This window comes from Magnolia sinica, chromosome 17 (genome assembly GCF_029962835.1).
Source record: "Magnolia sinica isolate HGM2019 chromosome 17, MsV1, whole genome shotgun sequence".
In the NCBI taxonomy this organism is placed as follows: domain Eukaryota; kingdom Viridiplantae; phylum Streptophyta; class Magnoliopsida; order Magnoliales; family Magnoliaceae; genus Magnolia; species Magnolia sinica.
Window position 1 is genome coordinate 62,275,044 of NC_080589.1, and position 25,571 is coordinate 62,300,614.

Genomic DNA, 25,571 nt, shown 5'->3' on the forward strand with positions numbered 1-25,571 from the left:
TAGAAGGTATAATTTTTCTTTCGCTTGAAAACCTTCGGTTAGAAGATAACCATCACACGAGAAAACATATTTATTGTTTCAAATACTTTATTACATATAGATTTCAATCACTAACCCTGCAATACTAAATTATTTACAAACATCAATTCCACACACTAAATTATGTACATATCATAACAAGAAAAACACCTTCTCTATGCACGATGATTTTCATACAATAAACACACATAGTAACCACATGCCCACAAACTTGGTGATTTTCATCCACCCAACTATGCCTTCAGATCCATCAGTTGACGTAACATAAGTGCATGGAATGGCTGTAAAGAGAAAGAAGGCCCACCAATAAATAGCTCCTGAGCCACATGTCGCATGGTTGGCCGAGAGTCTGGATCTGGCCAAATGCATGCAAGAGCCATGGATAACACAAATAAGACTTCCTGTGCAACACCAGCTATCGGATTTGAGAGACGTTGGTCCAACATATCTTTTAGGAGTGGATCTTGTCCACATGATGATGACAAAGAGGAGATGAGCTCCCCAAGATGACTTCCCATCATCACTTCAAGTGCCACAACACCAAAGCTATATACATCGCATTTTTCAGTCACCCTCATTGTATATGCAAGCTCTACAAGAAAGAATATAATTAGTTATGTTCTTTTCTCTTTGTTAATCATCAATAGCTAAACTCTTAATCATATATCAAAACTCACGTGGGTTTCTTGAGTTAGGTTTCATATCTTGTAGGTTTTTGTGCTTGCTAACCCTAAGGCACTACAAGGATGTGTTTGGTACATTTGGGTGGTGAATAAGATGGGCCAGGCTTTTGGATGATCTTGCTAGAAAAGTCAGGATGGTCCACTCACCAGGCATGCCACACACACACATATATACACACATATTAAGTGTGTACTGTTGTCTTATTTATTTATTTTTTTTCACGTTGTCTTTTGTTTTCACATGGTGGTGGCCTACCTGATAAGCAGACTAGTATAATCATAGTCATCTGCATGGTTGAGCCGACCTTCATGTATGCCTCAAATACCCTAAATGCATGAGAAGTTGGCATGTATGAACCACAGTGTAATGGTGCGCGTGTAGGCATCATTGCAGCTACATATTTCTTTGGCAAGAATTGGGTGATATGAGCATTGTTTCACAATATTAAAATGGATTTAGCATAATTACTTGTATCAATATTCTGGACGGATAAACTAGATCTCTCTCTCTCTCTCTCTCTCTCTCTCTCTCTCTCTCTCTCTCTCTCTCTCTCTCTCTCTCTCTCTCAACATATGGGAATCAAAGGAAATAACCAACAAACATGTTCCACCAAAGAGTTTCTATGATATTCGTTTTAACTATGTAATGGCGGGACCCATTGTTCTAAGATCTAAACTACTGATAGGTCCCAGTTTGGATGGTTCATGCATTAATAATTCCCCTAATTGGAAATACTTACCATTTTGGTGGCTAGTAGACAGACGATCAAGGGAAAAAAGGAAGTGAAGCAATTGTGCATATTCAACAAAGAAAGCCTGTAGATTCAATGGCTAGGATTTTCCAATTTTAGATCTTCTTTTGTTATGTGGGGCATCTAGTGTGTCAGATATCACATTGATGGATTGGATTATAAAGCATTGTAGGATACCACATTTCCTGCAGTATCATTTTCACATTTAAATTCTCCAGACTTGAAGCAATAGACTTTTTTTTAATCATTTCATAAATAGAGATAAATCATCCATCTAAATTTGTTATGCATGTAAATCAATTCAGACCATAAAAAAACATGGCCCATATAGTAGAAGGAACATATCCCAAAATTTAAAAATTACACTTATTAGAGGTTTCTATCCATCCAATTTAGAAAGAATAGGGTGCTTCAAGAAATGGCTAATGTCATGTTGAATAGCATGAAGCTCTCTCAAAATCTTTGGGCTGAAGCAGTCAACACAGCTTGCTATATTATTAACCGAGTCTACACTAGCAAAGATAATAATAAAACGGCTTACGAATTGTGGTTCAATAAAAATCCTACTGTTAAATACTTTCGAGTTTTTGGCAGCAAGTGCTATATTTTACGTGATCGTGAAAATTTGAGAAAATTCGATACGAAGAGTGATGAAGGTATTTTTCTAGGATATTCCTTAAACAGTCGAGCTTATAGGGTTCTGAACAAAAGGACTGGTGTGATTCAAGAATCCATTAATGTTGTCATTGATGATCACTTAAACACGCCAATTTCTAATTCAGATAATGATGAAGTACTAATCATTGATAAACCCGATACTTCATCGAATCAGACTGATTCTGAGTTAAGGACTGTTAAAGATCATCCAACCACACAAATTCTTGGAAACCCTCTCACCGGTGTTCGCACCCGTAGACAACTTGAGGATATATGTAATTATGTATATTTTACATCCCAAATAGAACCATCTAACGTAAAAGAAGCTCTTGCTGATGAGAACTGGATTGTTGCGATGCAAGAAGAACTCAACCAATTCGTAAGAAATGATGTTTGGTATCTCGTACTAAGACCTAAAGATAAACACATCATTGGAACAAAATGGATTTTCAAAAATAAGTCTGACGAGTGTGGAAATATAATTAGAAACAAGGCTAGACTAGTAGTACAAGGTTATACTCAAATTGAAGGGATTGATTTCGATGAAACTTTTGCACCAGTAGCACGTCTTGAATCTATCAGACTATTTATATCCATTGCATGTTTTAGAAAGATAAAGATCTATCAGATGGATGTGAAAAGTGCTTTTCTAAATGGCGATTTACATGAAGAAGTCTATGTTGAACAACCAATGGGTTTTGAAGATTCCAAAAATACTGATTATGTGTATCGGCTTAAAAAGGCACTTTATGGATTAAAACAAGCACCTAGGGCATGGTATGAGAAACTAACGAAATTTCTTTTAAGTCATAATTTTCAAATGGGATCTGTTGATAAAACTCTGTTTGTTAAAAAACATAATGATCATATCTTAATGGTGCAGATTTATGTTGATGATATCATTTATGGATCAACTTGTACTGACTTGACTACTGAGTTTGCAGATTTAATGAAATCACAGTTCGAAATGAGCATGGTTGGGGAATTGACTTATTTCCTTAGATTGCAAGTAAAGCAACAACTTGAATGAATATTCATTTCTCAATCTAAGTATACTTTGAATCTAATCAAGAGATTTGGATTTGAGAATGGCAAGAATTTCGATACTCCAATGAGTACTACCCTGAAACTCTCAAAAGACTCTAATGGTAAAAATGTTGACTCAAAACTTTATCGGAGTATGATTGGTAGTTTGTTATATTTAAGTACGTAGACCTGATATTTCTCTAAGTGTTGGTATTTGCGCAAGATATCAATCTGATCCAAAAGAATCTCACTTGATTGTTGTCCAGCAAATTATTAGATATGTCGCAAGTACTGTAAATCTCGGTCTCTAGTATCCTCATGAGACCAGTGTCCAATTAGCTGGGTACTCGGATGCTGACTGGGCTGGTAATCTAGATGATAGAAAATCAACCAGTGGTGGTTGTTTTTACATTGGAAATTGTCTAGTTTCCTGGTTTAGTAAGAAACAAAATTCTATATCACTTTCAACAGCTGAAGCTGAGTATATCGCAGCTGGTAATGCATGTACATAGCTTGTTTGGATGCAACGAATGCTAAGTGATTATGGAATTAAACAGGATTCTATGTTATTACATTGTGATAATTCCAGTGCGATAAATATTTCAAAAAATCCTATTTAGCATTCTCGTACTAAGCACATTGACATCTGATTTCATTATATAAGGGAATTGGTAGAAGAAAAAGTTATATCTCTAGAATATATTCCTACCGAAGATCAACGAGCTGACATTTTCACAAAACCTCTCGATAAAAGCAGGTTCAAAAAGATGAAATTTGATCTTGGCATGTGCATTTTAAAATGATTATTTATGCCTACTTGTATTATAGTGTATATATTTGCTAGATTGAATTCTAATTTTTGTATAATTTGCAAGAAATATGAATTTTTTAACATTCTTCGACCAGTCGTGAGTATACTCGACCAGTCGACCTTCGACCGATCGTAGATATCCACGACCAGTCGTAGAACTCGGGAATCACTTAAAATTTGGAGATTTTTGCTTTCTTCCTCATTTCGTTTTTCTTCTCTAAAGAGCTGAGCTTCGACTTGTCGAACCCACTGTTCATGTTCTTCAAGGTTAGTGTTCCAAATCACGTTTTTCTTGCAGATTTGTGTCTAGATTATTTACTTTTCAAGCTTTAAGCTTTGTATTTTGAATTTCATTGAGATTTGGGGTTTGGATTTTGAAAAATCTGTTTTAAGTAAACCCTCTTCTCAATCCTTTGCAACTTCTTAATTCCTTGATCTCCTTATTGCAAATGGCTTCTAGAGGTAGAAAAATTACTTCCCGTGGTCCTTCTTCTTCCTCCAGATCATCCATTATCTTTAAGTGTCATCTTCTTGTTCCCAATGATGATCCATCATATGTTAGGGACATTAGATTACCTAATGTTATTGTTGAACATCCTGTTGATGTTAATCATATTGCACATTTTGACATCCTTCCTATGCTTGAAGCTATAGGTTGGATTAACTTATTACATTGGGGTGGGCCTGCATACCGGTCCATTGCCCAATCCATGTTTACATGTATTAGTGCTTTCTCACAGGATAATTTAACTTTTAAAATATCTACTAGAGAAGGGCCTTTTGACATTGATCTTCATTTAATTTCAGCCCTTATGGACATTCCTGTGAATGATAAGGGTATTCCTATCCATAACTTAACTGATAAACCCTCAATGTCTGAAAAACGCATGCTCACTAGAGACTTGTGCAACATGGATGTTCAATGGACACAAAAAGGGAATGCGCTTCCCGCAAGGTATTTGTTACCCAAGTACAGAATTCTCCACAAAATCATTTGTGTCTAATTTGTATCCTCGTTCGGGTAATAAAACTGACTTGACTTCGTTTATGGTTCGTGTTATTCATGCTATTTCCAATGGTATTCAGATTTGTTTACCATCCTTAATCTGTCATTTCATTCTTCAGTTTAGACTCCATCCTGGTCATAGTGACATTCCTTTTGCCTATTTAATGACTGTATTGGCTACACATATGTTAGTCGATATGCCGGTTGATGAGGCACCAATCCATCATCTGATCTTCAACAATACTAATATCAATAAGATGAAGCTGGATATACTTCCTGAACAAGGTGGTAGTGGTGGTGGTCATGAAGAAGCTGGTGATGACATTAATATGAATGACATTTTTGAGGAACTGGATTCTGACTCAACAAATGATCCAGATTTTGAACCATCTGATGTTGATGCTCGTCTTAGTGCATTAGAGGATAAAGTTGAGAATATAAATGTAAAGATGGAAAACATGTCTGTTGCTCATGATTTACAATTCAAGTACATGCGTAAATATCTTAGGCGATTGAACAAAGGTATGCACCAACTTGATCCCTCTATTCCTGCTCCGTCATCTGGTTCTGGTTCTGACTAGTTTATATGAGACTTCTGGTCTGTAATAACTTTATAACTTAGCACTTGGTTGACTGATTTTGAGTTGGATACTATCTATGTTTTATGCTGAATATTTATTCTATGTGAAGCTATGCTGAGTATCTCTATCACTGTTTTGCTATACTCTCGTAACTCCTCATGTTTACTCTCATATATCCCTTTATTTAGTTCTCCTTTATTGTTGTTTCCTTTGTCATATTGTGACAAAAAGGGGGAGAATGGTTATGTTACTCAGAGGGAGTATGTTTGAACTAGTTGAATGAAACTGGTTAAATGTTGAATGTTGAATATTGAATATTGATTTGCAGGTAAGCCAGTTTATATTACCTGGTTTATAACTCTTTAACCAGTTGTTTTACTTTATGTTTATCTTGGTTATGTGTTTTGTCACTAATTTGACAAAGGGGGAGATTGTAAGTGCTATAGTTTATATCCCTGTCTGTTGTCAAATTTGTGGTGCCAAAATCACTGTTATATATAACTTACATAAGTGAAGCTCTCTCAAGGATCAACATTCATGAACAAGCTAAGCTCACAAGTACAAGGATCAATCTTGAATGCAAGAACTGCTCACAAGACAAGACTCAAGCTGTAAGACTTCAAGAAGAGTACAAGGCAGTTTATAAAGAACTCAAGACACTTTCAAGATTGAACTACATCAAGACTTCAAGGCTCATACTTCAAGGTCACTAGTTCCTAACGTTTCAATGTCCTTACTTCATGGTTGAGGTTTGACTGACCTTAGGTTGACCTTAGAAGTAGGTCACTTTGGATACATAAATCGAATGTTTATTTTACATAAGTTTGGTCAGTTCTTCGACTCGTCCGACAGTTGCTTAGAACACTCTAAGAAAATCCTCGATCGGTCGTGAGTTTGTTACAAATTTCGGATAAAATCATTAGGCTTCGACTAGTCCAGAATCTTCGACCGGTCGAAGGAACAGTGTCGACTACATCTTCGACCCCAGTCGAAAATCTTCGACTTAAAATCCAGCAATGTTTTTCAAGTTCTTCAACCAGTCGAAGGTGACCTACGACCCGGTCGAAGGAGACCTTCGACCAGTTGTAGAAAGGTCAAAGCTTATCGCGCCTGATTTTTCAAATATCTGTTATTGCTTCGACTAGTCGAAGAGCTTCCTAGACCAGTCGAAGACTCGATCTGCTCACCTATAAATAGTGCACAAATCTCAGAAGAAATCATTAAATTAATTAATCCATTCAAGCCAATCTTCGTCGAATTTCTGAGAGATAATTCTGTGCTCCATCTAAGCTAAGTGTGCTTATTTAATATTCTCTTTCCTTAGCTTTATTTAATTGATTTTGTTTCTGCTATTCCAATCTAATTTGATAAGAGGAATTGTTATTTCCTTTCTTTGGAATCAAAATCAATTAAGGCAAGCCCTATTTGGTTTAATTTAAAATCTATTAGAATTAGAACCATTGTAATTGAGTACTGGACATTGAACTTGGACATTCAATCATCTACTCTGATTTGGTTCTACCGGGCTGCTACAACGAAGGAGATAATCAGGTATTTTACATTTAATTGTAAATTCCTTTCTGTTTTGGTTTCTTTCAAGATTTGCCAGAAAAATCTTGTTGTATTGGTTATCTAAGGAGAGCCAGGAAAACTCAGAAGTGGGATTTTTTAATTGTGTAAGCCCACAGATAAAGACACAATTGTAAAGGTTTTGGGTGAACCTGGGAAAACCTATTTTGTTAGTGAACGCTAATATCCCCTGTGTGAGGATATTAGGAGTGGAGTAACATTCTGTGTGGCTGTTGTTTAATAATTGGTGAACACACAGGCGAACCACTATAATCCCTTGTGTTGTGGTTGAATGATTTATACTTCTGATCTTTAATTATTCTTTTGTGGGATGTATGTATGGTGGTGAATGTTGTAATCATTTAATTCAAGTATTGTGAGAATTTTGTAATAGTTTAGAATTTATTTTCTGCTATTCCTTTATCAGCTTGATATTCAATTTCCTTTAAAAGTTGTTCCAGCAAGGTTGCCCTGCCATTTTTATGGTGTATGGCTGTCCCTAGAACAATACATTTGTGATTACAATTTATTTCAATTCAGTTTGTATTTATTTCTGTATTCCTCTTTGGTTTGAGATTTGATACAAAGATCTTTCTAGAAATAAGGTTGTCCTACCATAAACTCGGTTTTGGTGTAAGATTGTCCTTAGAACAACATTTGTATCAACCTCTCAAGATCTGAATTTTGAGGTTATTTTACTTTCTTACATTGTGATTTATTTTGGTTATCATATTCTTTTTAATTCCGCTGTTATAAGTTTTATTTGGCATTGTCCTATTCACCCCCCCTCTAGGACTTATAGCTAGGCCTTTTCAAGTGGTATCAGAGCCTAATAGCTCTTTTTTAATTCTTGGATTTAATTCCTGAGCTAACGATTTAAGCTATTTAAGATGTCAAATTTTGATAGCCTTTCAGTCACAAGGCCTCCACCCTTTGATGACTCCAACTATGCCTATTGGAAAGCCAGAATGAGGATCTTCCTCAAATCAATGGATGAAAATGTGTGGCAAGCCACAGTGACTGAATGGAAACCTCCTATCATGGAAGTTACTGGGGTTGATAGTTTAAAATCTATGAAAGTCACAACATATTACCAATGGACCACTCTTCAGAAAAGTGAGAGTAGTGCAAATGCTAAAGCACTAAATGCAATTACTTGCGCACTATCACCGGATGAGTTCAAAAGAATCATTTCCTGTGATACTGCAAAGCAAGCTTGGGATATATTAGAAATGACACACGAGGGTACTACAATTGTCAAAAAATCTAAAGTCCAACTCCTCACAACCAGATTTGAAGAAATTCATATGGAGGAAAATGAAATGTTTATGGACTTTTACACTAGATTGAATGACATTGTAAACTCAATGTGAGGTCTTGGCGATAAAATCCCGAGAAAGTAAAGTGTGTGTAAAATATTACGCTCACTTCCCGAACGACAGTTCAATTCTAAAGTTACCGCGATACAGGAACTTCGTGATACGGATAATATGATGGTATTAGATCTAGTTGGTTCTCTACAAACCTACGAGTTAAACTTTAAAGCTCCTAAACGTAAATCTATCGCACTAAAATCTTCTAAATGTAATTTAGAAGAAAATTCTGATTCAGAAGATGATATGGCTCTTTTAGCTAAGAAATTTTACAAGATTTTCAAAAGCAAGAAAAGGGTTGATTTTCAAAAATCAAATGATAAAAAGAAGTTTAGACCCAAATCTCAAAATTTTTTGAAAGATAGTCAATGTTACAACTGTCAAGAATATGGGCACTTAGCAAATAGATGTCCTAAAAGGGACAAACCCAAGAAGAAGGGTATGTTGGCTACATGGGATAAATCATCTGATTCTGAAGGTTCTTCTGAATCAGAAGATTCTGAAACTGAGTCGGGCAATGAGGTTAAAGCTCTTATGACTCTAGCCAAATTCACATTTTCAGATAATGACTCAACAAGTGAAGAAAATCTGAGTAGTGAATGTGAAAATGAAGATGATCTTCAAGACGCTTATAATGCCCTATATAAGAAAAGTTTTAAAATTGCTGTCAAACTTAAACTTCAAAAAGAAAAGTTTTCTAAATTCAAAAAATGTTTTGAATCACTTGTCTTAGAAAAATCACAAATTTCAGATTGTTTTGAAAAATCAAAATGTGATTTGGATTTCAAAAACTCCCTAATTATTGATTTAAAATCTGAAATTGAGAAACTTAAAATTGAAGTATCTTCTCTTCTGAGTCTAAAGGACACATGAAAATATGCCCAAGGTGATCCAAAGTTAGAGAAACTTTTATCCGGATCTAGAAAATGTGGCGATCTATCCGGGTTGGGCTATGATAAAAATCTACCTCCTAAACAAAAGTATACTCCTCCTATGTTTGTTAAAGGAGAGTCCTCAAACTCAAAAGGGAAAAGTACTTTTCAAGATTTTTCTAGAAATTCAAAAACTTTTCAAAAACCTAGAAGCAGCCATGTCAACTTTAATCAGAAATGAAATCCACTAGCTGAAAAGATAGTTGATTTACTCAAGGAGCTCTTAAAATCTAACTCTATAGGTCATTCCTATAAATATACACAAAAGAAGACCAACTATGTTCCTAAACCCAAAACAGTTATGAAATGGGTTCCTAAAGTTACTCGCTTGGTTGCTCACACCGCTTTCAAAGCAACAAGTCATTCAAAGTGGTACCTAAACGGTGGATGCTCCAGGCATATGACAGTGACAAAGCTTTATTCACAGATTCTGAAAGATATGACTGATGGTTCATCACATTTGGTGATGGTAGCAAGCTGCAAGATTATAGGCCAAGGTACGGTTCAACTTTTTAATCTTCTGTGTTTAAAAATGTTTTATATGTTGAAGGCTTAAAACATAACTTGCTTAGTATATCTCAAATATGTGATAATAACCATATTGTTCGGTTTTCTAATCAAAGCTGTGAGATACTAAACAATAAGGGTTCTGTAATACTAACTGGACGTAGAACGTCTGAAAATTGCTATATTATTAACGAATCCAGCTCATCTAATCGAACATGTTACATGGTCCATACAGACGAGACTGATTTATGGCACAAACGTCTTGGACATGTACATTATCGAAATTTATATAGATTGAGCAAACGAGAACTTATAAGAGGTTTACCCAAACTTCAGAAATTAGATAAAATATGTGGTGAGTGCCAGATAGGCAAACAAACAAAGAACTCACACAAAAACGTGAATTCAAATACCACATCAAGACCACTCGAACTTCTCCACATGGATCTGATAGGACCTACTAGAACAGAAAGTCGTGGTGGGAAAACGTATATCCTGGTAATAGTTGATGACTTTACCAGATTCACTTGGGTAGCCTTCTTAAGAGATAAATCTGAAACCCTTGAAGAAGTAAGAAAAGTTTTCAAAAGGATTCAAACTGAAAAATCTTCTCAAATCAGTAAAATTCGTAGTGATCATAGATCTGAATTTGAGAATAGCAATTTTGAGAAGTTCTGTACCGACCAAGGAATATTACATGAATTCTCTGCTCCCAAAACTCCACAACAAAATGGAATTGTAGAAAGAAAGGAAATAACAATTCCTCTTATCAAATTAGATTGGAATAGCAGAAACAAAATCAATTAAATAAAGCTAAGGAAAGAGAATATTAAATAAGCACACTTAGCTTAGATGGAGCACAGAATTATCTCTCAGAAATTCGACGAAGATTGGCTTGAATGGATTAATTAATTCAATGATTTCTTCTGAGATTCGTGCACTATTTATAGGTGAGCAGATCGCGTCTTCGACTGGTCTAGGGAGCTCTTTGACTAGTCAAAGCAATAACAGATATTTGAAAAATCAGGCGCGATAAGCTTTGACCGTTCTACGACTGGTCGAAGGTCTCCTTCGACTGGTCGTAGGTTTCCTTCGACTGGTCGAAGAACCTGAAAAACATCGCTGGATTTTGAGTCGAAGATTTTCGACTGATCGAAGATGCAGTCGACACTGTTCCTTCGACTGGTCGAACAGATTCCTGGACTAGTCGAAGCCTAACAGATTTTATCCAAAATTTGTAACAAACTCACGACTGATCGAGGAATTTCTTAGACTGGTCGAAGCAACTCTAGGACTAGTCGAAGAAGGCCTAGGACTAGTCGAAGAACAGACCAAACTTATGTAAAATAAACATTCGATTTATGTATCCAAAGTGACCTACTTCTAAGGTCAACCTAAGGTCAGTCAAACCTCAACCATGAAGTAAGGACATTGAAACATTAGGAACTAGTGACCTTGAAGTATGAGCCTTGAAGTCTTGATGTAGTTCAATCTTAAAATCTTGATGTAGCTCAATCTTGAAATCTTGATGTAGCTCAATCTTGAAAGTGTCTTGAGTTCTTTACAAACTGCCTTGTACTCTTCTTGAAGTCTTGCAGCTTGAGTCTTGTCTTGTGAGCAGTTCTTGCATTCAAGATTGATCCTTGTACTTGTGAGCTTTGCTTGTTGTGAGCTTAGCTTGTTCATGAATGTTGATCCTTGAGAGAGCTTCACTTATGCAAGTTATATATAACAGTGATTTTGGCACCACAAATTTGACAACAGACAGGGATATAAACTATAGCACTTACAATCTCCCCCTTTGTCAAATTAGTGACAAAACACATAACCAATATAAATATAAAGTAAAACAACTGGTTAAAGAGTTATGAGCCAGGTTATATAAACTGGCTTACCTGCAAATCAATATTCAATATTCAACATTCAACATTCAACCAGTTTCATTCAACTAGTGCAAACATACTCCCCCTGAGTAACATAACCATTCTCCCCCTTTTTGTCACAATATGACAAAGGAAACAACAATAAAGGAGAACTAAATAAAGGGATATATGAGAGTAAACATGAGGAGTTATGAGAGTATATCAAAACAGTGATAGAGATACTCAGCATAGCTTCACATAGAATAAATATCCAGCATAAAACATAGATAGTATCCAACTCAAAATCAGTCAACCAAGTGCTAAGTTATAAAGTTATTACAGACCAGAAGTCTCATATAAACTAGTCAGAACCAGAACCAGATGATGGATCAGGAATGGAGGGATCAAGTTGGTGCATACCTTTGTTCAATTGCCTAAGATATTTGCGCATGTACTTGAATTGTAAATCATGAGCAACAAACATGTTTTCCATCTTTACATTTATATTCTCAAATTTATCCTCTAATGCACTAAGACGAGCATCAACATCAGATGGTTCAAAATCTGGATCATTTGTTAAGTCAAAATCCAGTTCCTCAAAAATGTCATCCATATTAATGTCATCATCAGCTTCTTCATGACCACCACCACCACCACCACCTTATTCAGGAAGTAGATCCAGCTTCATCTTATTGATATTAGTATTGTTGAAGATCAGATGATGGATTGGTGCCTCATCAACCGGCATATCGACTAACATATGTGTAGCTAATACAGTCATTAAATAGGCAAAAGGAATGTCACTATGACCAGGATGGAGTCTAAACTGAAGAATGAAATGACAGATTAAGGATGGTAAACAAATCTGAGTACCATTGGAAATAGCATGGATAACACGAACCATAAACGAAGTCAAGTCAGTTTTATTACCCGAACGAGGATACAGATTAGACACAAATGATTTTGTGGAGAATTCTGTACTTGGGTAACAAATACCTTGCGGGAAGCGCATTCCCTTTTTGTGTCCATTGAACATCCATGTTGCACAAGTCTCTAGTGAGCATGCGTTTTTCAGACATTGAGGGTTTATCAGTTAAGTTATGGATAGGAATACCCTCATCATTCACAGGAATGTCCATAAGGGCTGAAATTAAATGACGATCAATGTCAAAAGGCCCTTCTCTAGTAGATATTTTAAAAGTTAAATTATCCTGTGAGAAAGCACTAATACATGTAAACATGGATTGGGCAATGGACCGGTATGCAGGCCCACCCCAATGTAATAAGTTAACCCAACCTACAGCTTCAAGCATAGAAAGGATGTCAAAAGGTGCAATATGATTAACATCAACAGGATGTTCAACAATAACATTACGTAATCTAATGTCCCTAACATATGATGGATCATCATTGGGAACAAGAAGATGACGTTTAGAGATAGCGGTCGATCTGGAGGAAGAAGAAGGACCACGGGAAGTAGTTTTTCTACCTCTAGAAGCCATTTGCAACAAGGATATCAAGGAATTAAGAAGTTGCAAAGGATTGAGAAGTGGGTTTACTTAAAACAGAATTTTCAAAATCTAAACCCCAAATCTCAATGAAATCCAAAATACAAAGCTTAAAGCTTGAAAAGTAAACAATCTAGACACAAATCTGTAAGAAAAACGTGATTTGGAATACTAACCTTGAAGAACATGAAAAATGGGTTCGACAAGTCGAAGCACGGCTCCTTAGAGAAGAAAAACGAAATGAGGAAGAAAGCAAAAATCCTCAAATTTTAAGTGATTCCCGAGTTCTACGATTGGTCATAGATATCTACGACCGGTCGAAGGTCGACTGGTCGAGTATACTCATGACAGGTCGAAGAATGTCCAAAAATTCATATTTCTTGCAAATTATACAAAAATTGGAATTCAATCTAGTAAATATATACACTATAATACAAGTAGGCATAAATAATCATTTTAAAATACACATGCCAAGATCAAATTTCATCTTTTTGAACCTGCTTTTATCGAGAGGTTTTGTGAAAATGTTAGCTCGTTGAACTTCGGTAGGAATATATTCTAGAGATATAACTTTTTCTTCTACTAATTCCCTTATATAATGAAATCTAATGTCAATGTGCTTAGTACGAGAATGCTAAATAGGATTTTTTGAAATATTTATCGACCGAAATTATCACAATGTAATAACATAGAATCTGTTTAATTCCATAATCATTTAGCATTCGTTGCATCCAAACAAGTGTGTACATGCATTACCAGCTATACTTCAGTTGTTGAAAGTGATATAGAATTTTGTTTCTTACTAAACCAGAAAAAACAATTTCTAAAGTAAAAACAACCACCACCGGTTGATTTTCTATCATCTAGATTATCAGCTCAGAGTACCCAACTAATTGGACACTGGTCTCATGAGGATACCAGAGACCGAGATTTACGATTGCGACATATCTAATAATTCGCTTGACCGCAATCAAGTGAGATTCTTTTGGATCGATTGATATCTTGCGCAAATACCAACACTTAGAGAAATATCGTCTACTAGTAGTTAAATATAAAAAATTACCAATCATACTCCGATAAAGTTTTGAGTCAACATTTTTACCATTAGAGTCTTTTGAGAGTTTCAGGGTAGTACTCATAGGAGTATCGAAATTCTTGACATTCTCAAATCCAAATCTCTTGATTAGATTCAAAGCATACTTAGATTGAGAAATGAATATTCCTTCAGGTTGTTGCTTTACTTGCAATCCAAGGAAATAAGTCAATTCCCCAACCATGCTCATTTCGAACTGTGATTTCATCAAATCTGCACTAGTCAGGTCAGTACAAGTTGATCCATAAATGATATCATCAACATAAATTTGCACCATTAAGATATGATCATTATGTTTTTTAACAAACAGAGTTTTATCAACAGATCCCATTTGAAAATTATGACTTAAAAGAAATTTCGTTAGTTTCTCATACCATGCCCTAGGTGCTTGTTTTAATCCATAAAGTGCCTTTTTAAGCCGATATACATGATCAGTATTTTTGGAATCTTCAAAACCCATTGGCTGTTCAACATAGACTTCTTCATGTAAATCGCCATTTAGAAAAGCACTTTTCACATCCATCTGATAGATCTTTATCTTTCTAAAACATGCAATGGATATAAATAGTCTGATAGATTCAAGACGTGCTATTGGTGCAAAAGTTTCATCGAAATCAATCCCTTCAATTTGAGTATAACCTTGTACCACTAGTCTAGCTTTGTTTTTAATTATATTTCCACACTCGTCAGACTTATTTTTGAAAATCCATTTTATTCCAATGATGTGTTTATCTTTAGGTCTTGGTACGAGATACCAAACATCATTTCTTACGAATTGGTTGAGTTCTTCTTGCATCGCAACAATCCAGTTCTCATCAGCAAGAGCTTCTTTTACGTTAGATGGTTCTATTTGGGATGTAAAACATACATAATTACATATATCCTCAAGTTGTCTACGGGTGCGAACACCGGTGAGAGGGTTTCCAAGAATTTGTGTGGTTGGATGATCTTTAACAGTCCTCAACTTAGAATCAGTCTGATTCGATGAAGTATCAGGTTTATCAATGATTAGTACTTCATCATTATCTGAATTAGAAATTGGCGTGTTTAAGTGATCATCAATGACAACATTAATGGATTCTTGAATCACACCAGTCCTTTTGTTCAGAACCTATAAGCTCGACTGTTTAAGGAATATCCTAGAAAAATACCTTCATCACTCTTCGTATCGAATTTTTCCAAATTTTCACGATCACGTAAAATATAGCACTTGCTGCCAAAAACTCGAAAGTATTTAACAGTAGGCTTTTTATTGAACCACAATTCGTAAGCCGTTTTATTATTATCTTTGCTAGTGTAGACTCGGTTAATAATATAGCAAGCTGTGTTGACTGCTTCAGCCCAAAGATTTTTAGAGAGCTTCATGCTATTCAACATGACATTAGCCATTTCTTGAAGCACCCTATTCTTTCTTTCTACAATTCCATTTTGTTGTAGAGTTTTGGGAGCAGAGAATTCATGTAATATTCCTTGGTCGGTACAAAACTTCTCAAAATTGCTATTCTCAAATTCAGATCCATGATCACTACGAATTTTACTGATTTGAGAAGATTTTTCAGTTTGAATCCTTTTGAAAACTTTTCTTACTTCTTCAAGGGATTGATTTATCCCTTAAGAAGACTACCCAAGTGAATCGGTAAAGTCATCAACTATTACTAGGATATACTTTTTCCCACCACGACTTTCAGTTCTGGTGTCCTATCCGATCCATGTGGAGAAGTTCGAGTGGTCTTGATGTGGTATTTGAATTTACCTTTTATGTAAGTTCTTTGTTTGTTTGCCTATCTAGCACTCACCACATATTTTATCTAATTTCTGAAGTTTGCGTAAACCTCTTATAAGTTCTCGTTTGCTCAATCTATATAAATTTCGATAATGTACATGTCCAAGGCGTTTGTGCCATAAATCAGTCTCGTCTGTATGGACCATGTAACATGTTCGATTAGATGAGCTGGATTCGTTAATAATATAGCAATTTTCAGACGTTCTACGTCCAGTTAATATTACAGAACCCTTATTGTTTAGTATCTCACAGCTTTGATTAGAAAACCGAACATTATGGTTATTATCACATATTTGAGATATACTAAGCAAGTTATGTTTTAAGCCTTCAACATATAAAACATTTTTAAACACAGGAAGATTAAAAAGTTGAACCATACCTTGGCCTATAATCTTGCAGTTGCTACCATCACCAAATGTGACTGAACCATCAGTCATATCTTTCAGATCCGTGAATAAAGCTTTGTCACCTGTCATATGCCTAGAGCATCCACTGTCTAGGTACCACTTTGAATGACTTGTTGCTTTGAAAGCAGTGTGAGCAACCAAGCAGGTAACTTTAGGAACCCATTTCATAACTGTTTTGGGTTTAGGAACATAGTTGGTCTTCTTTTGTGTATATTTGTAGGAATGACCTATAGAGTTAGATTTTAAGAGCTCCTTGAGTAAATCAACTATCTTTTCAGCTAGTGGATTTCGTTTCTGATTAAAGTTGACATGGCTGCTTCTAGGTTTTTGAAAAGTTTTTGAATTTCTAGAAAAATCTTGATAAGTACTTTTCCCTTTTGAGTTTGAGGACTCTCCTTTAACAAACATAGGAGGAGTATACTTTTGTTTAGGAGGTAGATTTTTATCATAGCCCAACCTGGATAGATCGCCACATTTTCTTGATCCGGATAAAAGTTTCTCTAACTTTGGATCACCTTGGGCATATTTTCATGTGTCCTTTAGACTCAGAAGAGAAGATACTTCAGTTTTAAGTTTCTCAATTTCAGATTTTAAATCAATAATTAGGGAGTTTTTGAATTCCAAATCGCATTTTGATTTTTCAAAACAATCTGAAATTTGTGATTTTTCTAAGACAAGTGATTCAAAATAATTTTTGAGTTTAGAAAACTTTTCTTTTTGAAGTTTAAGTTTGACAGCAATTTTACAACTTTCCTTATATAGGGCATTGTAAGCGTCTTGAAGATCATCTTCATTTTCACATTCACTACTCAGATTTTCTTCACTTGTTGAGTCATTATCTGAAAATGTGAATTTAGCTAGAGTCATAAGAGCTTTAACCTCATTGCCCGACTCAGTTTCATAATCTTCTGATTCAGGAGAACCTTCAGAATCGGATGATTCATCCCATGTAGCCAACATACCCTTCTTCTTGGGTTTGTCCCTTTTAGGACATCTATTTGCTAAGTGCCCATATTCTTGACAGTTGTAACATTGACTATCTTTCAAAGATTTTCAAGATTTGGGTCTAAACTTCTTTTTATCATTTGATTTTTGAAAATCAACCCTTTTTTTGCATTTGAAAATCTTGTAAAATTTCTTAGCTAAAAGAGCCATATCATCTTCTGAATCAGAATTTTCTTCTGAATTACATTTAGAAGATTTTAGTGCGATAGATTTACCTTTAGGAGCTTTAAAGTTTAACTCGTAGGTTTGTAGAGAACCAACTAGTTCTTCTACCCTCATATTATCCATATCACGAAGTTCCTGGATCGCGGTTACTTTAGAATTCAACCGTTTAGGAAGTGAGCGTAATATTTTTACACACACTTTACTTTTTGGGATTTTATCACCAAGACCTCACATTGAGTTTACAATGTCATTCAATCTAGTGTAAAAGTCCATAAACATTTCATTTTCCTCCATATGAATTTCTTCAAATCTGGTTGTGAGGAGTTGGACTTTAGATTTTTTGACAATTGTAGTACCCTCGTGTGTCATTTCTAATATATCCCAAGCTTGCTTTGTAGTATAATAGGAAATGATTCTTTTGAACTCATCCGGTGATAGTGCGCAAGTAATTGCATTTAGTGCTTTAGCATTTGCACTACTCTCACTTTTCTGAAAAGTGGTCCATTGGTAATATGGTGTGACTTTCATAGATTTTGAACCATCAACCCCAGTAACTTCCATGATAGGAGGTTTCCATTCAGTCACTGTGACTTGCCACACATTTTCATCCATTGATTTGAGGAAGATCCTCATTCTGGCTTCCCAATAGGCATAGTTGGAGCCATCAAAGGGTGGAGGCCTTGTGACTGAAAGGCGATCAAAATTTGACATCTTAAATAGCTTAAATCGTTAGCTCAGGAATTAAATCCAAGAATTAAAAAAGAGTTATTAGGCTCTGATACCATTCTTACATTATCTTCAATTAGAGGAAAAAACCATTCTTACATTATCTTCAATTGCACGGTTGTATTAGCTCTAAATATTCATGGATGGTTCATAATGTTCAGAGGTTTTGACGTACCGCTGTCTACCCTTTTGGCTATTGTAAAAAAATAATAATAATAATAAAATCCTGCTTTTAAACATTTTCTAAAAACACGCCTATATTTTGCACCATAGTCATTTTGCCATTGATCGTTCGATACAATTACATATTAGATACTGTATTTTCAAAAGACAGTAATTCCCTTCTTTTAAAATATTTGTTTTTTTTTTTCTTTCTTTCCTTTTTATCTCATGCCTCTCTCTCACCATGGATGCATGGGTTGATCATCCAAGCCCTGCGTCCATGGGGGCAAACTGCTTGATAATTGTATCATTTTCTACTTGGATTTCGGCCTCTCCAATGTCCTCATCGAATCTGAGTCTAGGTGGGTGGTTTCCTGCCTCTCGAAGGCTTCCTCGTCTTCTTGGAAGTGGACCTATTGGCTAGCCAGGATCAAGAAGCTCTCTTCTCAGGGGAGCTTTCGGATAGCTCACGTGTTTAGAGAAGCTAACAGTTCGGCGGATGGCTTGGCCAAAATCGGCAGCAAAGACCAATCCGCTCAGCTCTTTCATGGTCCTTTTAGATAAATCAGGCTTAGGCTACATTACAGAAGTCTCCTCAACCCCCCTGTATAGCATATGATAGGCAGTCCAGATTTTTTGTCCCTGGCTTTCTTCTGCCCGAAATAGGCTCTCTTGTAATCATTAATTTTTCCGGCAATGAAATAGAAGCAAGTTGTTGGAAAAAATAAAAATAAAAAATTGTATCATTTTCTGAGCTATTGAATAATCCTATCCGTCTGATCTTCAAACTTCAACTGAAAAGTCAACGATCAATGATATTGACTGATTCCCCGTGTCACATCTCACTGACTCCTGTGAGTCTTGCTGGAGATGGTTTTCATGATTGTGAGGCCCACTGTGATGTTTGAGAGAATCCACCCCATTCATAAGTTTGACCATGTGATTTTACTTAGTAGACCTAAAGATGAGGTCGATCAAGGACTCAAGTGGGCCAAAAACCAAAAAACAGTTGACCATTAAAGGCCATTTGCAACGTTTTCTCATTGTCAGACCTACATATGCATTCAATCAGCCTCTATTTTGAGCCCACAATTTGCTTGGATTTCAGACTAACATCCTAAAATGAGATGATGAAATGGTGGACGGTTTGGATTTCACAAAAATGGACCCCACCAAGATTTAACAGATCATGATAACCATTGACGCCTCGCCTCAGTGTAACATTTCATTGGACTTGAATTGCGTGATGTAGAACACAACACCTTAGTTATGAACGTGTTGGCATGATGGGAGATGGTTGCCGTGATTATGGGTCCCACCATGTTCTTTGTGAGAAATCTGAGCCACCCACCATTTCCCTCATATGATTTTAGGGCTTGGGCTCAGAAATGATCTAGATGGAAAGCTCAGGTGGGCTAAACAACAAGTAAAGGTGTCTTGAGGCAAATAAATTTTAGATCAGGTATAAATGACTTCCTGAACAGTTGGAAATGTTGTTTCAACAGTTTTGATAGCCAAAAAAAAAAAAAAACCATTAATAATTTCAATGGTAATAAACAACCAACTTACCTTTTCCTGTCATGGGACCTGCGTTAGAACTTCTTGATTTTTTTGCCCATGTCCTAAAATGAGATGGCAAAAATAGTGGACTTTTTCCTATTGTGGGACTTACCTATGCTTTGGATTTGAGACAAGCATCATTGTGGGGTCCACACGTTAGTTCAGTCTTAGTATGAAATATATAGGTTATAATCATTAAGTTTGAAAACGGGGGATAAATGACTTTTTTTTTTTAATGAGATAATGACTGGTTCATCAGTCATCCTCTAATTAAAGTCAAACAAGGGGGCTTTAGGAGGGTTTTTGGAAAGAGTTTAAAAGCAAGCTCTTTTGTGACAATAGCTGAAAGGATATGCAGGTGTACCTCAAAACTTCTAACTTTTAACCAAATAAATTTAAGGATTGGAATAATATCCCTGGTATGTTTCTTTGCATGGTCTGTTATAACTGTCCGATTAGAGAATCTTAGTGGGAAAAAAAAAAGTGTTTTCAGATACAAATTTTCTCATATTCCAGTTGCCCTGGATTGCCACATTTGGCAATAATATGCTAATATATGCACAAACTTTATAATAGATACGTGCCAACTAATAGATAAAAAAGCTTTTGAAAAATAAAGACCAATTACTAATAAAACTATTAAAGCATGGAGAATGTTGCAGCAACTAACCTGGAGCTATGTATCCGCAAGTGCCTTCAAGTGTGGTCCAATTTGAGGAATCTGGTATCAGCAACCATACAGTTCCAAAGTCAGAGACACTAGCCTCAAGTTCTGAATTCAACAACACATTGTTGCTTGATAGGTCTCGATGGACAATTGGCAGAGTACAATCATGGTGCATGTAAGATAACGCATGGGCCACACCTTTGATAACTTTCAACCTCGCAGTCCAGTCTAACTGTGCAGCTCCTTCATCATTGCTTAGGATGCTTGCCAAGCTTCCCCTTTCAATGTACTTGTAGACTAGAAATGAGAATTGAGCATGGGAACATAAGCCATATACCTTTACAATGTTGCGATGACGATTTCTGTTAATGCTTTTATCTCATTCCTAAAACTTCTTTGATCGGATTAATTCCCACCTTCGAGTGGGTGAAGTTTCTTCACGGCTACTACCTGGCCTGCTCGTAGATTTGCTTTATAAACTTTTCCATAACCTCCAATTCCAATGCAGTATTTTTTTATCAAAACTTTCTATTGCCTCCACAATGTCTTCAAATGTGGCAATCCCATAATAATTCCATGTTAAAAATGTATTTCCTCTACTCCTTTCAAGAACAACTTTCTCTATTCTTCTTCTTCTTCTTTGATAATTAATGGAAGAAATTATGCCAACGATTGCAAATAAAAGAAACAATATTGAGAAGAGAAGAATAATGGGGATCACAACTTTGTGGCCTTTCCTTGCATCACCATGACTCATTGAAGAGGCATTGTAAGGTCACAAACCATGCGCTTCACCACATAAGCCTTTGTTTTTTATGAATGCTTCTGCCAGAGCCTTCTGAAAGGGTTTGCTACTAGGAACAGGACCTTCCAAAGCATTGTAATAAAAATTAATGGATTGTAAGCTGGCCATCCCTTCAAAAGAAGGCGGAATGGAACCTGACAGCATGTTGTAAGAGAGGTTTAAAATTTCCAAACTAACCAATTTCGCGAGTTGTGGAGGTATCTTTCCATTGAGGGAGTTATGACTTAGATCTAGTAAGCCCTGTAGGTATACTAGGTTACCAATCTGAAAAGGAATGCTTCCATTCAAAACATTTTGGCTCAATTTCAGATATTGGAGTTTGGAGCAATCCCCTATTTAAGGTGGTATTGAACCACTTAGGTGATTCATTGACAAGTCAAGAACCTCCAAACTGTATAGGCTTTCAATCTCTTGAGGTACCTGACCAGAAGGCGCTGGTTATCATTTAAACTCAAGTTGAAAAAAGAAGTCAGCCTCCCAAATTCTTTTGGAATCTCTCCTATTAGATGGTTTGAAGAAAGACCAAGCATACCTAGCTGTGTCAACTGCCCAATCTCTGGAGGAATTCTACCGGTGATCATGTTCCTGGAGAATTGTAGCTTTGTCAAGTTTCGGCATTCTCCCCAGTTTGGTGAGAGTTCACCAAACAGCATGTTGTCGCTGACGTCCATGTATGTGAGATGTGGGTATACACCAAAGGCTTCTGATACATTTGTAGTGAGACGATTTCCGTTGAGTAGAACTCTTGTTAAGCTAGTGCAGTTTCTGAAGCTTCTCGGGATCTCACCAATGAAATGGTTATTTGGCAAAGTGAATTTTTCAAGGGAGGATTTTTCAAGGGATCCACCGGGGCATAGCTGAGGCAAGTATCCAGAGAAGTTGTTGTCACCCAAGTAGAGTTGAGAAAGATTTGTCATGTTTGTCATTTCTTTAGACAAGGAACCAGATAATTGACAGTAAAAAAGGGACAACCTAGTAAGCTTGGTCAAGTTCCCTAAAGTGAAAGGGATAGAACCTGTCAGAGGGTTAATGGACATGTCAAGATCCATGAGATTAACCAGATTCCCTATTTCTGGTGGAATAGAACCAGAAATTTGATTCTCAAAGAGTTGGAGGAGAGTCAGCTTGGTCAAGTTTCCTAAAGTGGAAGGGATAGAACCTGTTAGAAGGTTACTGGATATATCAAGACCCCGGAGATTAACCAGATTCCCTATTTCAGGTGGAATTGAACCAGAAACTTGGTTGTGATACAGAGACAAAATTGTAAGGTTGCTCAAATTACCTAAAGCAGGAGGGATAGGACCAGTCAGTTTGTTTTGGTACAACGCCAACTCCACCAGAGCTTGTAGATTTCCGATTTGTGAAGGAATGGAGCCAGAGATTTGATTTTGGTATAGGAACAAGATGGAAAGCTTTGTCAGATTTCCTAAAGTGTGATGTAGAGCGGGTCGCGGACAGTTTCATGGCCAAGATGGATCAGAAAAGGCCCGGTCGACAGAAGTGATCCGGACCATCGGACCTTAGATCGGGCGTATCTCGCAATCCGGAAGGAGTTAGCTGACGTAAAATATATGATTTTGGGGTAGAACGAGCTACTTTAGCCAACCAACCCCGCTACGCCGGGTTGCGCCGCCCGGAATTGCGAAAAACCCCTTGATTGACGGTCGTTTCCCTGTTTTAATTTCGTTTTTACTATAAATAGTAAGTTTTAGTTTGATTGTAACTCTTCATCCGTTGGGCTTTAGGAGTTGCGCCCAACGTGAAAAGAGCTTAGAATAATTAGGGGAACGGTTTGGTGAAGCCAAATAGGACACTTACTATTTTTGGCCGAAAACCTTGCGCACTAGTAGACATCACGACCGTCTATAAATAGTAAGTTTACTATTTATAGTAAGTCGCGGATTCTAGGAGTTTGAGTTGTAGTTTGATTATGATTTCTTTCCCATTGCTTGATACCCTTATTTAAAGGGTTGTAAACTCGATTTTAATTATTCATCAATCAATTTCAAATTTATTAGAATTTATTTCTATTTTCTGCTTTCTTTCCTCGTGGATTCGAGAAGTCTCTGTGAGGAGTCCAGAGAAGTTCCGTGGATTCGGAATAGTTATCCTCTTGAGGAAGACGGTGCTTGACCTCACATCCTCCCTGCATCTAAAGTGGAAGGGATGGAACCATCTAGATGGTTAAAGGACAAGTCAAGCTCTTCGAGATTAAACAGATTCCCTGCTTGTGGAGGAATAGAACCAGAAATTTGATTCTCAGAGAGGTAGAGGAGAGTCAGCTTGGTCAAGTTTCCTAAAGTGGAAGGGATGGAACCATCTAGATGGTTAGTGGACAAGTCCAGCTCAGTCAAGTTCATAAGATTCCCTATTTCCAGAGGTATTGATCCACTTGTTAATTCATTTGAAGACAGATTCAGGAACGTGAGTTTGTAAAGAGGGTCAAGATGGACTGGAATGGTTCCGATGATTGTGTTGTTGCTGAGATCGAGATGAATGAGGGTTGGAAATGACGGGAAACTCAAGTCATCGAGCTTACCTTGCAAGCCCGCACTTGGTAACTGTATCTCTGTTACACTTCCAAGGCTGTTGCATGAGATCCCAGTCCAGTTGCATGGAGAGATTGTGTTGGTGGTAGAATTAGCAGAAGGAAGGCTCCATGAATGGAGAGCTTGTGCTGGCGAGAGGCTGGCTTTCCATTTCATGAGAGCCTCTACTTCAGAGAGTGCGGATGATGGTTCTGCTGTTGCAATGATGTTGCATGGAAAGAAAGAAAGGGTAGGAAAAAGAGGAGAAAAGGAAGGGAGAGAGATTTATTATAAATTAGCCTTTATTTTTCTTAAGATTTTCTATTTTTGTTGCAATTATTTACAATAAAAATTCATTAGCTATTAAATTTGCAGCATTGACCATTTTTAATTGTACATTTGTTGGCCACCAATTGGTTGGATAGAATCCTTCCAAAAGTGTCATTTCGAGGATCTTCTCCATCTACAACATGGGTCATGTTTCCAGATGGTCTGGATTGATTAACATGCACAACAAGTTTAGATGAATGGATATTTAAGAAATGATTGAAAAAGCTCATGGATTCTAGCCATGCAAATAAATCTGAAAATGATGCATCAGGAAATGTGGCATCATGCAATGCTCTGCCAAGAGATCCATGAGCTTGGGCTTTCCCCGTTGTACAAGGGTTCCACAGCTCTAAGATCCAGACTGTCCATGTGATGTCTCACACAATGAATGCCCCACACAACAAAAGAAGTTTCTAGATTGGAAAATCCTAGCCATTGAATCTATGGTCTTTTTTGTTGAATGTGCGCAATTACCTTTTTTTTCTTGATCATCTATCCGTTGGCCACTAAAATGGTTAGGATTTCCAATTAGAGAATTGCCAATGCGTGAGCCATCCAAATTGGGGCCCACCATGTCAATGGTTTGGATCTTGGAACTATGGACCTCACTAGTACAGACTTAAAACCTCATATATTCTTGAGCACGTTTGTTGGTTGTTTCCTTTACTTCCTACGTAGAGAGAGAGAGAGAGAGAGAGAGAGAGAGAGAGAGAGAGATTAGGCTTGTGGTCCAAAATATTGATAGTGATTTGTGGGTATGCTAAATACATTATTACCCGTATTACCAATCCATGCTAAATGGGTATGCTAAATACATTACCTACCACTAGGGATCACCTCTAAGTGTTGAATCGAGGTATTTCAACTCAGTCTACCAGTTGAGCTATGCCTTCCACACACACACACATATATATACCTCAAGTGTTGAATCGAGGTATCTCAACTCAGTCTACCAGTTGAGCTATGCCTTCCACGCGTGCACACACACACATACACACACACTTGTGCACCTTCTCACTTGAATCTCTGCACAC

General features: G+C 36.7%; 1 protein-coding gene across 1 annotated transcript; it reads right to left on the reverse strand.

The window, feature by feature from the left end:
* Window positions 1-272: 272 nt before the first annotated feature.
* Window positions 273-24,772, reverse strand: LOC131230565 (MDIS1-interacting receptor like kinase 2-like). The gene is made up of 4 exons (XM_058226470.1): window positions 23,853-24,772; window positions 22,100-22,838; window positions 20,878-21,236; window positions 273-631 (listed from the first exon to the last, which is right to left on the reverse strand). Exons 1-4 carry the CDS (start codon window positions 24,382-24,384, stop codon window positions 273-275), a joined length of 1,989 nt encoding a protein of 662 aa, XP_058082453.1. The 5' UTR covers window positions 24,385-24,772.
* Window positions 24,773-25,571: the final 799 nt, after the last annotated feature.